General features: G+C 37.5%; 1 protein-coding gene across 2 annotated transcripts; it reads right to left on the bottom strand.

The window, feature by feature from the left end:
* Positions 1-1,378: 1,378 nt before the first annotated feature.
* Positions 1,379-11,729, bottom strand: SLITRK5 (SLIT and NTRK like family member 5). Of its 2 annotated transcripts, none has more exons than XM_075590871.1 (2): positions 11,416-11,729; positions 1,379-9,156 (listed from the first exon to the last, which is right to left on the bottom strand). In XM_075590871.1, the coding sequence occupies exon 2, from the start codon at positions 9,146-9,148 to the stop codon at positions 6,491-6,493; it is 2,658 nt and encodes an 885-aa protein (XP_075446986.1). In that variant the 5' UTR covers positions 9,149-9,156; positions 11,416-11,729; the 3' UTR covers positions 1,379-6,490. The 2 variants fall into 2 exon arrangements, with proteins under 2 accessions (XP_075446986.1, XP_075446985.1); XM_075590870.1 differs by lacking the exon at positions 11,416-11,729 and adding an exon at positions 10,924-11,383.
* Between the last annotated feature and the right edge of the window lie 407 nt (positions 11,730-12,136).

Here is a 12,136-nt window from a genome sequence, read left to right on the forward strand (position 1 = left end):
CAACCGCGATAAAAATGTGTGCCTGGGGCGATTGGCGGCGTTAATGCCGCGTGGAGTACAGAAGCACACATGAAAACGGCGCCGTGATGTGTTCAAATAACAGCTGCTGCATCTGTATGTTCATGATTGGATGAAATTACAACAAGAAACGCATGGACACTATCAATTTGCGACTCACACCTGGAATCATCTAAAGGTTTGGTTGATTTATTGTTCTCTTCATATGTTATGATATGCTATTATTATACCTTTTAATTTCATATGCGTGATTGAGATAGGGATAGGCTGGGGTGGGAGGGTAGTCACCCCGAGGAGGGAGAAGAGAAATTACAATTTTGTATGAAACAAGTGTGAGCATAACATTGCATGGCAATACCTTGCTATTCTCTATGGCATGCAATGATAATGATAGATAGTTAGGATGAGGTTAGGTTTAGTTACCATGCAGGCATGTATGATGGATGTCTTCATGATCACTATTGTTACTAAGGTATTAATGTTCTTCTGTTTTTTTTATGTATGTTTTTCTCACCTGGTCCACACTATGGCGAACACCATTTAGATTTCTGAATTGGCAGGTTCATAAACTTGACTAGGAAACAAAAATGTTAATTCCAAGGATTGTGATTGCCTTATTGCAGCTCTTATGAGTTTATTGAATAACACATTAATGATTAATTTTGTTAATACAGCTTAACTCCGTTATAGCGCGATCCGCTATAACGCGAATCCGCCTATAACGCGGTATTCACGTGGCTCCCGTTTAATTTTTTTTTTAAAATTTTGGGGGGGGGTTGGGGGGGGTGGGTGAGGGGGTTTGGGCAAAATTGGGACAAAACATTAATAAAAGCTTAAAATAAAATAAAAACACAAACCCACCAAACAGCACAATAGAACAGAAGAATACTGTATAAGTGAATAGGACATAAGCTGAAGATCTCCTACCTCTCCTCTTTATGGGATTGTGCTGCCTCTGCCACTGCTCTGTGGGTGGCTGTGGGTGCTATTTGCGGGCTGTGGGTTCTGTGCGCTGTGCGCGCTCTGTGGGAACTCTGTGTGCTGTGTGAGTTCTGGGCGCTCAAGGCCATGATCACAAAGCACCCTACCACTTCAAAGGCCAGCATATTTCATGTTAACCGAAAGACCACACATAATCAATTACCAAAAGACCACACAGAATTACCCCACCTGCTCACACAGTAACCATCCCACCTGATCAAAGTACCCCCCTGCTCAAAGTAACCCCCTGCACAAAGTACACCCCCTGCTCACATTATCCCCCCTGCTCAAAATATCCCCCCTGCTCAAAATATCCCACCTGGTCAAACAGTAACCCCCCCTCCCTACTCAAACAGTAACCCTCTCCTCCACACACACACACACACACTGTCCGCCCACACTGTCTGTGTAGTGTTTCGTCCATAGCCATGTACAGCGCATGTGTCTGGATGTGAAGAGAGCATTGCACATAGCTCATGTAAACAAAGCAGGGACGCCACAGTCTCTTCTTTGAAACCCGATCCGATGCACATGCGCAGTGCTTCGTTGTGATCGTAACACAGCAGTGATATGCTGTGGCATTCCTAACACTAGCAGAGACAGGGAGAAAAGCTGCCAGATGCCAGGTAAGTAAGAGCTGTGTGCGGTTGCCCCATCGGGTCTGGGAATGCTGGGAGAGTTCTCAGCTTTCCCCCTCCGGCGGACGCGATCGCACTGATGCGGCGGCCATTTTATTTTTAAATACATTTTTTTTACGGCGGCCATTTTGTTTTTCGCGATCCCGTTAATAATGCGGTGGTCTCGGGTGGCCCCCGAGGACCGCGCTATAACGGAGTTAAGCTGTATTACTAATTTGAAAACTACAATAATTTGCATTTGCACACAGACAGCTCTGATTTTATTAATGGATTTATGGAGCCACTTTGGTTACTTCTCACCTTTTATTGATTCAGGAGAAGAGGGTTTCAGACCTTTTTTCGCAATTCTTTTCACATATCTTTCAAATGGCTAAAGCAAACTGTTTGGAGTTAATTTAATAGGACCCTAAATCTCAAAATCTGTTGGGAATGTCGTACATCCCTCTGCCCCTTTTTAAAGACTTTTTCAATGTCATTTTAGCGTGCTTATTAACTAACAGAACCTCTCACAACGAGATGCTTAATGTTAAACAGTTTTCTTCTATTTCATAAGAAGCATTTATTAAAATTGAGAATCAGCGTGATAAAATTAAAATTTCCAGAAAAACATGGATTTCCTCCTGTATTTGAACAAAGGTATTTTTTTCAGAAGCAAAATTATCCACCACGATACTTGTTCATACTTTATCTATCAGTTAATCTGCTACAGGTGTCTTTCAATTTTTCCTATCCTATCAAGATACAAATACATTCAAAATAAAGTAATAAGTTGTTATAAACTCCAACAATGCAATAATTAATTGAATAGAAAATACCCATTAATGTTTAAGGTTCTATTGTGGAGCCAATGTTCTAAACAAACCATGTTTTATTTCAAAGTCTTGCAATTTAATTACTTTTTTTTTTTTTTACATTTTCCTTAAATAAATCAATTAAAAGCTTATTGATATGATGGGGAAAAAAAACATATCTGAAAATGCATTGTATGACTTGTCCCCTAGGATCCCATAAAGGAGATTAAACTTTTAACACATTAATACTTGTTTTCAAGATCATGGAATTGCATGTATTGCAACCCTCAAGATAAAATAATGTATACAAATCATGCAAAGATTGTCATAGTTGATTATTGCTTCATCTGCATTTCTTTGACAATAAAAAAATATGTTCTAGTAATTTGATTGTGTCAACTAAAATATATTAGATATACAATTCATATAATATAAATTCCTAGTTTATTTAATTCTTCTTCTACCATTGTTGGACCCTTCTCATGTCAGTCCTGCCTCTCCACATTTGATTGTTAGTGACATAGTAGTTACCATAAGGTTGAAACATACATCTGTTCAGATTAATATTGTGTTTCATATATACAGTAATCATCTATATGTACAGTACAGGATATGGTAGCTGTCATAAGGATAGAAGCTTATAATGTTAAACATACATTGATAATATTCTTCCACCAACCTCTGGGGGTGTATTATGAGTATAACAGTAGATCATTGGGTCCAAATCCCTAAAGCTGACTTATTTTAAGAAGCTGCAATGTAAAGGGAAATTGTATTTTCTACTGTAGATTTCATTTATAACAAAAAAAACTACAGTACAACATGGTCCAGTTTAAATAAATTAGTATACTTAGGTGTGTGAGCTCACAAATCATTAAAAATACATAAAATATTTAGATATCACACTAAATAGATGAAGGTAGGTAAAAACAAAATATTTATTATGTTTTTCATTTTCTTTGTATTGATGCCTAAATGTTAGACATTGTTTATTCTGTGTATATTCTTAATTTATTAAACAATAAATAGTATTTGAGGTGTTATTTTTACTTTTGCATAACTACAGTAGTATGCAACTTGGACCATTTTTGTGTGTCTAATAAATGCAATATTATTATTACACTGTTTGCATATAGAGTTCATTTTTACTTTACATTTAATACGATATGTTAAGTTAGCTATCTATTGCATACAATATACTTGCTATCGTAGGTGTGTGAAATATATTTTTCTTCACTTCTGTTAGGCCTTGACATAGCCACCTTTGAGCGTTTAACCATTTATAGAGATAATTTTCTCAATGACATGGTATCTGTCATTAATATACTGTAAATGCACAACAAATGAATTAAGCATTACATGATAAAAGAGGTTCAAACCTCTAATGCTGCACTGTAAAATGAAAAGAGTCATTGAAGTCATGCATCTACACAAATAGTTCATTAAAAGCTAAAATACAGATTGGTATCATCAATTTTAATTTTAATAGAATTATTTAATTTTTTTAAAATATAATTTTACATTGAAATCTCAAAAGTCTGTAGATTAAATAAAGTACATATCACTCAACAAAATTTTTTGAATGTAAATAAAATAGTATCCTTCATACATTACAAAGCTGCCTTACAGTATCCTGACTCTTCATTTTCCAAATACTGCATCAACAAAATAACATCAGCAAAAGTGTTTGGTTTAGACATTTTGTATGTTTGATGTGTACTCTTTTCTATTCAGTTAGAAAACACTTACAAATGTATCTTATGTTGATTTTAAAGATTGACATAATTTGTATATAATGTGGGTAGTTGAAGAAATATTAATCATGGCCTGTGTTGTGTTTTAGTTAATGTGGCTATGGCACTATATTGTGAGCAGAAGTATTACACAATGGTAACATTTTTTTTTTATTTGCCAGAATATGCAATCGTTTTATTTTCCATTTCTGACTGAAACATACAGTAAACAGAACAATTTTATAAAAATTATATTAAAGTTGCATCCAAAACAAAAAACTCTTTCAAGCTGGAATTGTGACATTTTTTTTAAAGGAACATAATATAACTATGTATACACTAATGTTGATGTAATGCAATTACATTAATTGATTGTTTAACAAAGAAACAGGGTGAGTCATTCTAGATCTTTGATACTATGGGGCAAAATACCCAAAACATAGAAAATATCCCAAAAGTAATTGATAAATGAAAACAAAAAAAGCAGCATCTGAAAAAATAATGAATTTGATTATTTTAAGTGAAAAGGTGTGTATTTTCTTTCTATAGAGCTAACAAAACTGCAGGAACAAATAATATGCTGCTCTTAGGAACATTGCATTAAACTGTATGATAAATATATTTTCTATTATATGAATAAATAATGCAGAAAGTTTTTTATGCTCATCATAATATAGTTAATAAAAATAGGTACAATTTTAAGGGCAGTTATTTGAAAGTTGCATATCCCTGTTTAGATCATTATTTGAAAGATAGGAATACAAAGCACAATAGGTCAACCAATAGATCTTCATGGAAGAATCCAGAAAATGTATGCTCACTAAGTAGGACATTGCATATGAGAAATCATTTTGAGGATGCAAAATATAAAAATGTTGAGGAAGAAACTACATACTAATCTTACTAAATGGTCCAATTGTTTGTATACATACTGGTGTTTGTGTTCTCTCTCTCTATTATTAAATATATTTGTGGGGGGAAATCCAAACTTAAAAATGAAACTGTCTTGACATTTTAATAATAACAATGTATAACTAGTATCTGAACAATGAAGAGGATTCATAATTACTTAATGTCTAACACCAATTTAGATATTTTTGAGAAAAGTCACTCTTACAAGAAAACTGCCCATTACATACTGTACTCATTAACAATGGATATTCTCGAGTGTGTTTCCTTTTCTGTCATTTAAATTAAGCATGTATTCGAAACTAGAAATTGCAATGCTCTGGGGCACATATTGAGTGTATGTTAGTGTTCTTGTATAATCTTAGATAGTGGATATAAGTATAATTACAGTGCTTCCCTCCACTCCAAAAAAATAAACTATTACTTCAACTCAGTTTGTCCAATCCATCTTTTACACCTATCAGGTGACCGGGCACACACAGATCCGTACAGTGCAGTTGAAACTGACCCAACATTAGTTGAATAATTACATTTTGGTTCACTAATGGAATGAAAACAATGTCCTCCTAAAATCAATAATCCCCGTGCATCCCTCACTACTTAGTGCCATCAATTGCCCAACTATAGGTACAGCATTCAAAATAATGACCATTGATAAAGTAACAACTATTGATACTGACCAAAGTATTTGCCCAAGATTGTCTTTAAGATTTTGGTCATACTTGTTATATGTTTAGTTTAACCATTTCAACCCCATATTCCCATATCAACTTTGGAAATCAACTTCCTTATGTAGTGCAACACATTTGAGCAAATCAAAGCCTAGAATAGTGAAGGAAAGAGAAATACTAATGTGCATATAAAAATAGTTGCACATTAAAATGTGTCAGATTTCAACAATAAGTTATTTTTGACTACCCAGTTATCGGTTCTATGTCTTTGTACTATAGAATTTGTTTACATCATCTATGGTGATGTATAAAGATCATAGTAATGTACATAATTTAGCTTTTATTTCAAAAGTCCGGAAAGCATACAAATACATCCTGTAAAAAAGGACCATTGTATTAAACATAGGGAAGGGTGCTAAAGCACCATAAAAGCAATTTAGACCCACCCTTGTATGAAGGGTTTAGCGTCTGTGTGGTATATTCACTATTCTTCATAGGTACCTCCTAGCACCAGGAGTGATTCCAATGTCAATATTGTCAGACTGCAGAAATAGACCACAGAATACCAAACAGTAAGTATTGTGCCCAATATACACAATAGATGTCCTAAAAAAGAGAGAAAAAAATTGCACACCCTTTCAGTATCATTTGCTGCAGCTGAAAATCTTGTGCCAAGGCACTTCATCCTAAGGTTGAAGCAACAAAATCATCGCATAGTCCTTTGTTTGATGGATAATAGCTGTGGGAGTCTAGAACTGGCTGAATGTTGTCTGTTTTTCCAGCACTTCGAGGTAGTCCGGCTCAACGTTTAGTTTTGCTTTTAATTCCAGGTACTCATTTCTGTTAGGTTCCACATAGACAGTACTGGGTGTGCTGTACAGCACCGCTTCCCTTAAACTGTCTGGATGCAAGAACTGACGCTTCGTCTCATAATTCGGGGTATAGGTAAACGCAGTTGGGTTGTTAAATTTATAATCGCTATTATTGCCGGGTGATGGTCCTTTGTCTGGCTCTAAAATCCCTCGGTAAACGCGGTCAGCGTCTTGAATGGGAGATAGCTCCACCCTGGGCTCAATGGTGCTGACGCTATAGTTGGAGCTCCTGAGATTACTCTCTCTCTCCTCTTCTAAATGATTTCTGTACGTGACTTTAAGTTCGTGTAGATCTTTGTAATCATCCACAGAATTTCCTTCCCTCGATCTATAAATAGGGTTTTTGCACATGTGGCCGAGAGGGTGGGGAATATATTCATACACATGTCCGGCTGGAGTCTTGACTTTTGGCAAAGGTCTGTTGCTGTATACGCTGTACTGCATGTTGAATGAGTTAACATCTGAGTTGTTCGTGCTCGCGGGATCGTTTTGACTCTTTTTCCTCCTTTTCATCACAAGGACAAATAACCCTGCAGCCACAAAAACAGACATAATGAAAACCAAGAGCAGACTTAGTATCAGCACTGACAAGGGCACTGAGCTTGAAGCGTTGTTGGATTTAAAAGGGTAAATTAACGTTGTGGTCCTCTCTGAGGATTGCACTTCATAAGGGGTAGGTGTAGGGACTACAATAGTTGGATAATCGATGCATAGAAGCTCAGATTTCATGGATCTCATTTCTTGCTGTGCAAATTTCTTAGGGGATTCACAGATTACGTCATCGACCAAAACCCCTACACTAAGTTGCTCCAGCCATAGTTTCATCCCTACAACATCACATGTACAATCCCAAGGGTTTTCATGAAGATCTATCTGCACTAAAGACTTGAGCTGATCTAACACGCCGCTAACTGTCAAGTAGGAAAAATGGTTACTTCTCAGATTTAGTCTGGAGAGATTTAAACCAGAAAAAATATTCCCTGGCAACGATTTTAAAAGGTTGTTGTTCAGAAACAAAAGATGAAGGTTAGGGACAGAAGCAAATGTTCCCGATTGGATTTCCTTGATAGCATTATATTGTAGGAAAAGATACTGAAGACTTTGAAGCCCATAAAACAATTCCGGTGTCAGCTTTTCAATTAAATTTCCATTTAAGTACAGTCTTCTCAAATTGGTTAAATCCCCAAAGGCTCGATCCTGGATAACTGAAATCCGATTATTGCCGAGATGAAGTAGATCTAATCCAGTAGAATCAATGAAATCAGACCTGCGGACCAAAGTAATATAGTTTTCAGTCAGGTACATCTTTTTGGGGTTGTAAGGTTTAGGGTGCAGTTCGGAAATACTCCGAATCTTTCTCTCCTGACAATTCACATTAAGTCCCAGGTTGGAGATCTGCAGATTGCAAGTGCAGTTTGTGGGGCACTCCAAAGGCACTGGGGATTTGGTCTGATAAGCAATGCTTATACTATATCCAGTATCTTTGGGAGGGTGGTGTGATGTGGTGCGCACTCTGGGTTTATTCGGTTGCCGTGTGCTTTTAGGTGGTTTCAGAGGAGATTTGTAAACAGCAGACGAGAATGTGGCAGCAGAATTGACCGAGGCTGGGGTAGTGTGAAAGTATCCATTTGTACTTAAAGGAAGTTGTGGTCGCAACTCGTAAACCGAAATGAGTTTCCTCGGGCATAATTCCTGCTTGGAAATTTCATCCAGATCCCTCCCATACAACCGAAAAGGAGTTTCGCAAACGACGTCACCGACTAAAGCTGAATAAGAGATGCTATACAACCAATCCTTCAGGGCAATTAATTCACATGAGCAATTCCACGGGTTCTCCTCAAGTTGCAACTCCACCACTTTATCCATGTGCTCCAAAAGGCCCGCAGAGGGGAGCACTTTCAGTCTATTCCCTCTCAAGTCAAGGTGAGTTAAGGGGACAAAACGAAAAAGATTGTTAGGCAAAGTGGACACAAGGTTGTCGTTCAATATTAATACTTGCAAATAATGTAGCCTGCTAAAAGTGTTGGGTTCAATAGAACTGATATAATTGTAATCGACTTGTAAATATTCCAAGCTTTCCAGGCCGATGAAGGTGTCATCTTTTAGAAGCTCCAGCTTGTTGTTGTTCAGGTGCAGCCTTTTTAGCCCCCGTAGTCCATGAAACGCCCCTGTTTCAATGTCCTGTATGTCATTACTCCCGAGATGCAATATTGAAGCCCCGGTGTAATTGACAAACTCGTTTAAGTAAAGTCGGTGTAAGAGATTCCCATACAGTAGGAGATGATACATTGAAAAACGTGGAGGAGTAATCTCAGAAAGGCTGATGATTCCTCGGTTTTCACAATTTACAGTTAAAATGCCATCTCGCTCCTCGCAAGGACACGCGTTGTCACAGATCTCTCCATAGTATTCTATTGTTTCGGCCCAAGACAGAACCAAGGATGTTAAAGCAAATAAAATTATCTGTAGCATCCACATATGCATTTTCTTGTGTATATCCGGGTCAAAAGTGACTGAGGGGCAGCAAGGGTACATTTTACCTCCTACAGGGAAAGATACAAAAACACATTTGAAATATAACAATAAAGTTGTATATACACATACCGAGTTGCATAGACAGAGACTGTATATACATAATAATCTGTGAGTTCCACAGTCATCCGCAATAATATATATATATATAATACGTGATTGTAGGTTTATGTGGAAATTAAATGTGATTTAGTAGCTATTGTGTTATTGATTTGTGATTCTATCTATTTTACATGTATTTTAAAAGATATATGCTTAACCATTCTGATATCAGATTTGAGTGGTGTTCACGATTGCCTGTGATTTTTCATGGCCATCCATAAATATACATAAAATGGCTGTCACTTCAGTGTCTTTCAGATGTTTTGCCACTTTACCTATCCCAGAATGGTCCATTATTTTTTCAGCACCTCCAGAAGGAACAGCGCAACTTAAAAGATCCATCTCCTACATTTTTACAGACACGGCTGCACTTTCTGTTCATTTGGAGCTGGGGACAATAGCAACGCATTGTACCGCAATGCGTTGCAGTCTCTCCCTTCCTATAGTGAAGAGGTTTATAATGGCTGGACATGATTTTACCAAGATTTTACAATATAGCTTCACATCACACAGATTTTCCAAGCAATTTATTAAATCAATAAAGCAACCATTCAAAGAGAAAAAATGAATTGCATGAACTATAGTGTTTTTACAATGTTAATCGTTCTCGACCATGCTACATTTTTTTTTGTTGCTGTGAAAATGCACCCGTTCTCTTTCTGTTCTGCTAACAAAACCGATTTGGAGAGCAGTTTCTCACGTCCAGTATTTTTTCCAATACAGCAAGAAAAACAACATGCACACAGCTATTTTCAACTGAAAAGTAATTAATTTGATACTGCTAACCATTATGTTACAAAAATGCAATGAAGACACAGACGCACGTTTAAAGGTAAATGATTGTCTCCTCTGTGTTGCTACTCACCGAAAATTTGAATAAATATATTACTGGGTACCATATACTGCCACGTCTGACATATGATTTATTTCCAAAATGCTGTGAAACTAGCTTAGTAGAACAAGCAAAATACATAATTTCTCATTATGCAATCGCCAATACTCCCAGCAGTGGAGTTGATTGTTACAACTGAGATGGTTATTAGTGGCCCTCATACCTTTAGGGGAGAAGACATCGGACTGGTCTGCTCACAAACACCCCCTCCCTTTTCCACCCCCTCCCCTAAATTAAGAAAAAAGCACAATATCTGCAAATTCTCTTTATTAATTACCTGAAGATAATTGTATTTGGCAATACAATAAATTAATATGTGTGTGTGTGTGTGTGTGTGTGTGTGTGTGTGTGTGTGTGTGTGTGTGTGTGTGTGTGTGTGTGTGTGTGTGTGTGTGTGTGTGTGTGTGTGTGTGTCTAAATCTGAGCCTGCCAATAATTACATTTTCACAATAAAATATACTGTAGGAGCAATATTGAACGTGAGCCATAAAGACATCAATACTGGGCTGATGCGTTGCATTTTGAGCTTCAGTGAAAAAAAACCTTTCCTAATGACACATATTACTGACGTGCTTAAATCCACCCTACAGAATCTGTATTACAACAAGAACAATCTGATCAATTGGGAATAACAATATGATATGGAAACAACAATAATGTAAATAACAAAAACCTTCTGTTAAACGATTGCATCATATTCTGCAAAACATAATATGTATATACTGTAGAGATCAAAAACAGAAGGCAATATCTCGCTGTTTGACACATAGTACTCGATTCATACCTTTCAAATTGCTCTCCAACTCCATCAAATCTATTCATCCACAATCCCATTCCTGCAAACAGTGTATCTAAAAAACCCATGGCGGTAAACGTCCGGTCATTCATTCATTCCCAATCCCAGACGCGTTGTCACTTTAATTTAATTATAATTGCTTAGTAGAAAATTGGGATAAAGCATCATAACCTTTCTACTTAAAATACAGTTAATGCCATGTTATGACTTGCTAAATGCCTATATAAGCTAAGGATGATCGTTAACATTAGAGGTTCTCCTCCCCACCCCCCGAGTTGTAACCCTAGATTACTGCACTGCAACCGACAATGAGCAGCTCTTCCAGTCTCTGCCTCTCTGAGCAGACTCCAGCACGATTATGTTGCATAGATCATACCAATGACACAGGGACCAAAATCAGCAAAAAATGGAAAAAGGGAACGATTTCATACTGCAACCTGCACACCGATTCACATTATCAAGCTAAATGCAAATACTCACGCAGTCTTAAATCTCCAGGGCCCAAGCATCGTAGCAAGCCATAAAAAATGCATCTAATGTGTTCGGGGTGGCAGAAAGAAGAGGCGGTTCTTGCAGTTCCAGAGCTTGGCTGAGAAATGCAGTCTGACTTCAGCGCTTACAGACACAGACACGGCGCGCTCTTAAAACCTTGGTGAACCGATCCTCTACCTTTAGGCGCGTTATATGGCTTTTCAAACCGATGGCATTAATGGGGAGGGAGACAAGAGATAGGAAGAGATAGTGAAAAGATGGAAAGGAGAGGAAATATAGAGCGGGAGAAAAGAAAGGGGGGGTGGAGGGGGGAAGCAGCAGTGCGAACCAACAACAGAGGGGAGGGGTCGAAGAGGAGGTAGGCAGGATGAGGGAGAAGACTGGGCAGACTCAGCCTTTCTAGTTGTCAATCCGCCAGCTTCTTTAATGCATTGCATATTTATCCAGCCCACAGCAACACTTTCACAAACACTTTATGAATACGTACTTCTTATGACGCAACGATTCATACTGCCTTTTCACACACAACTAATAAATATTTACAGCATACTGTACACACTGTTCCATGGCTGGCCAGGCCAACTTTCTCACTGGTCATCCTGGAAAAAGTTATCTTATTTTTTTTCCGCAAACAGGTCCATGAACATTATGGGGGTCATGCACTAAGCGGCGAAAAATTGCATTCGCCAGGGGTTTGAACTGTTTTGTG

This window comes from Ascaphus truei, chromosome 3, assembly GCF_040206685.1.
Source record: "Ascaphus truei isolate aAscTru1 chromosome 3, aAscTru1.hap1, whole genome shotgun sequence".
Taxonomy (NCBI): domain Eukaryota; kingdom Metazoa; phylum Chordata; class Amphibia; order Anura; family Ascaphidae; genus Ascaphus; species Ascaphus truei.

Excerpts from the sequence above, each read along its gene's own strand:
- SLITRK5 (XM_075590870.1), bottom strand. The coding sequence starts at position 10,948 with ATGGAGTTGGAGAGCAATTTGAAAG. Across the intron at positions 9,157-10,923 it reads GTTGGAGAGCAATTTGAAAG|GAGGTAAAATGTACCCTTGC; the intron begins GTATGAATCGAG and ends CTTTCCCTGTAG.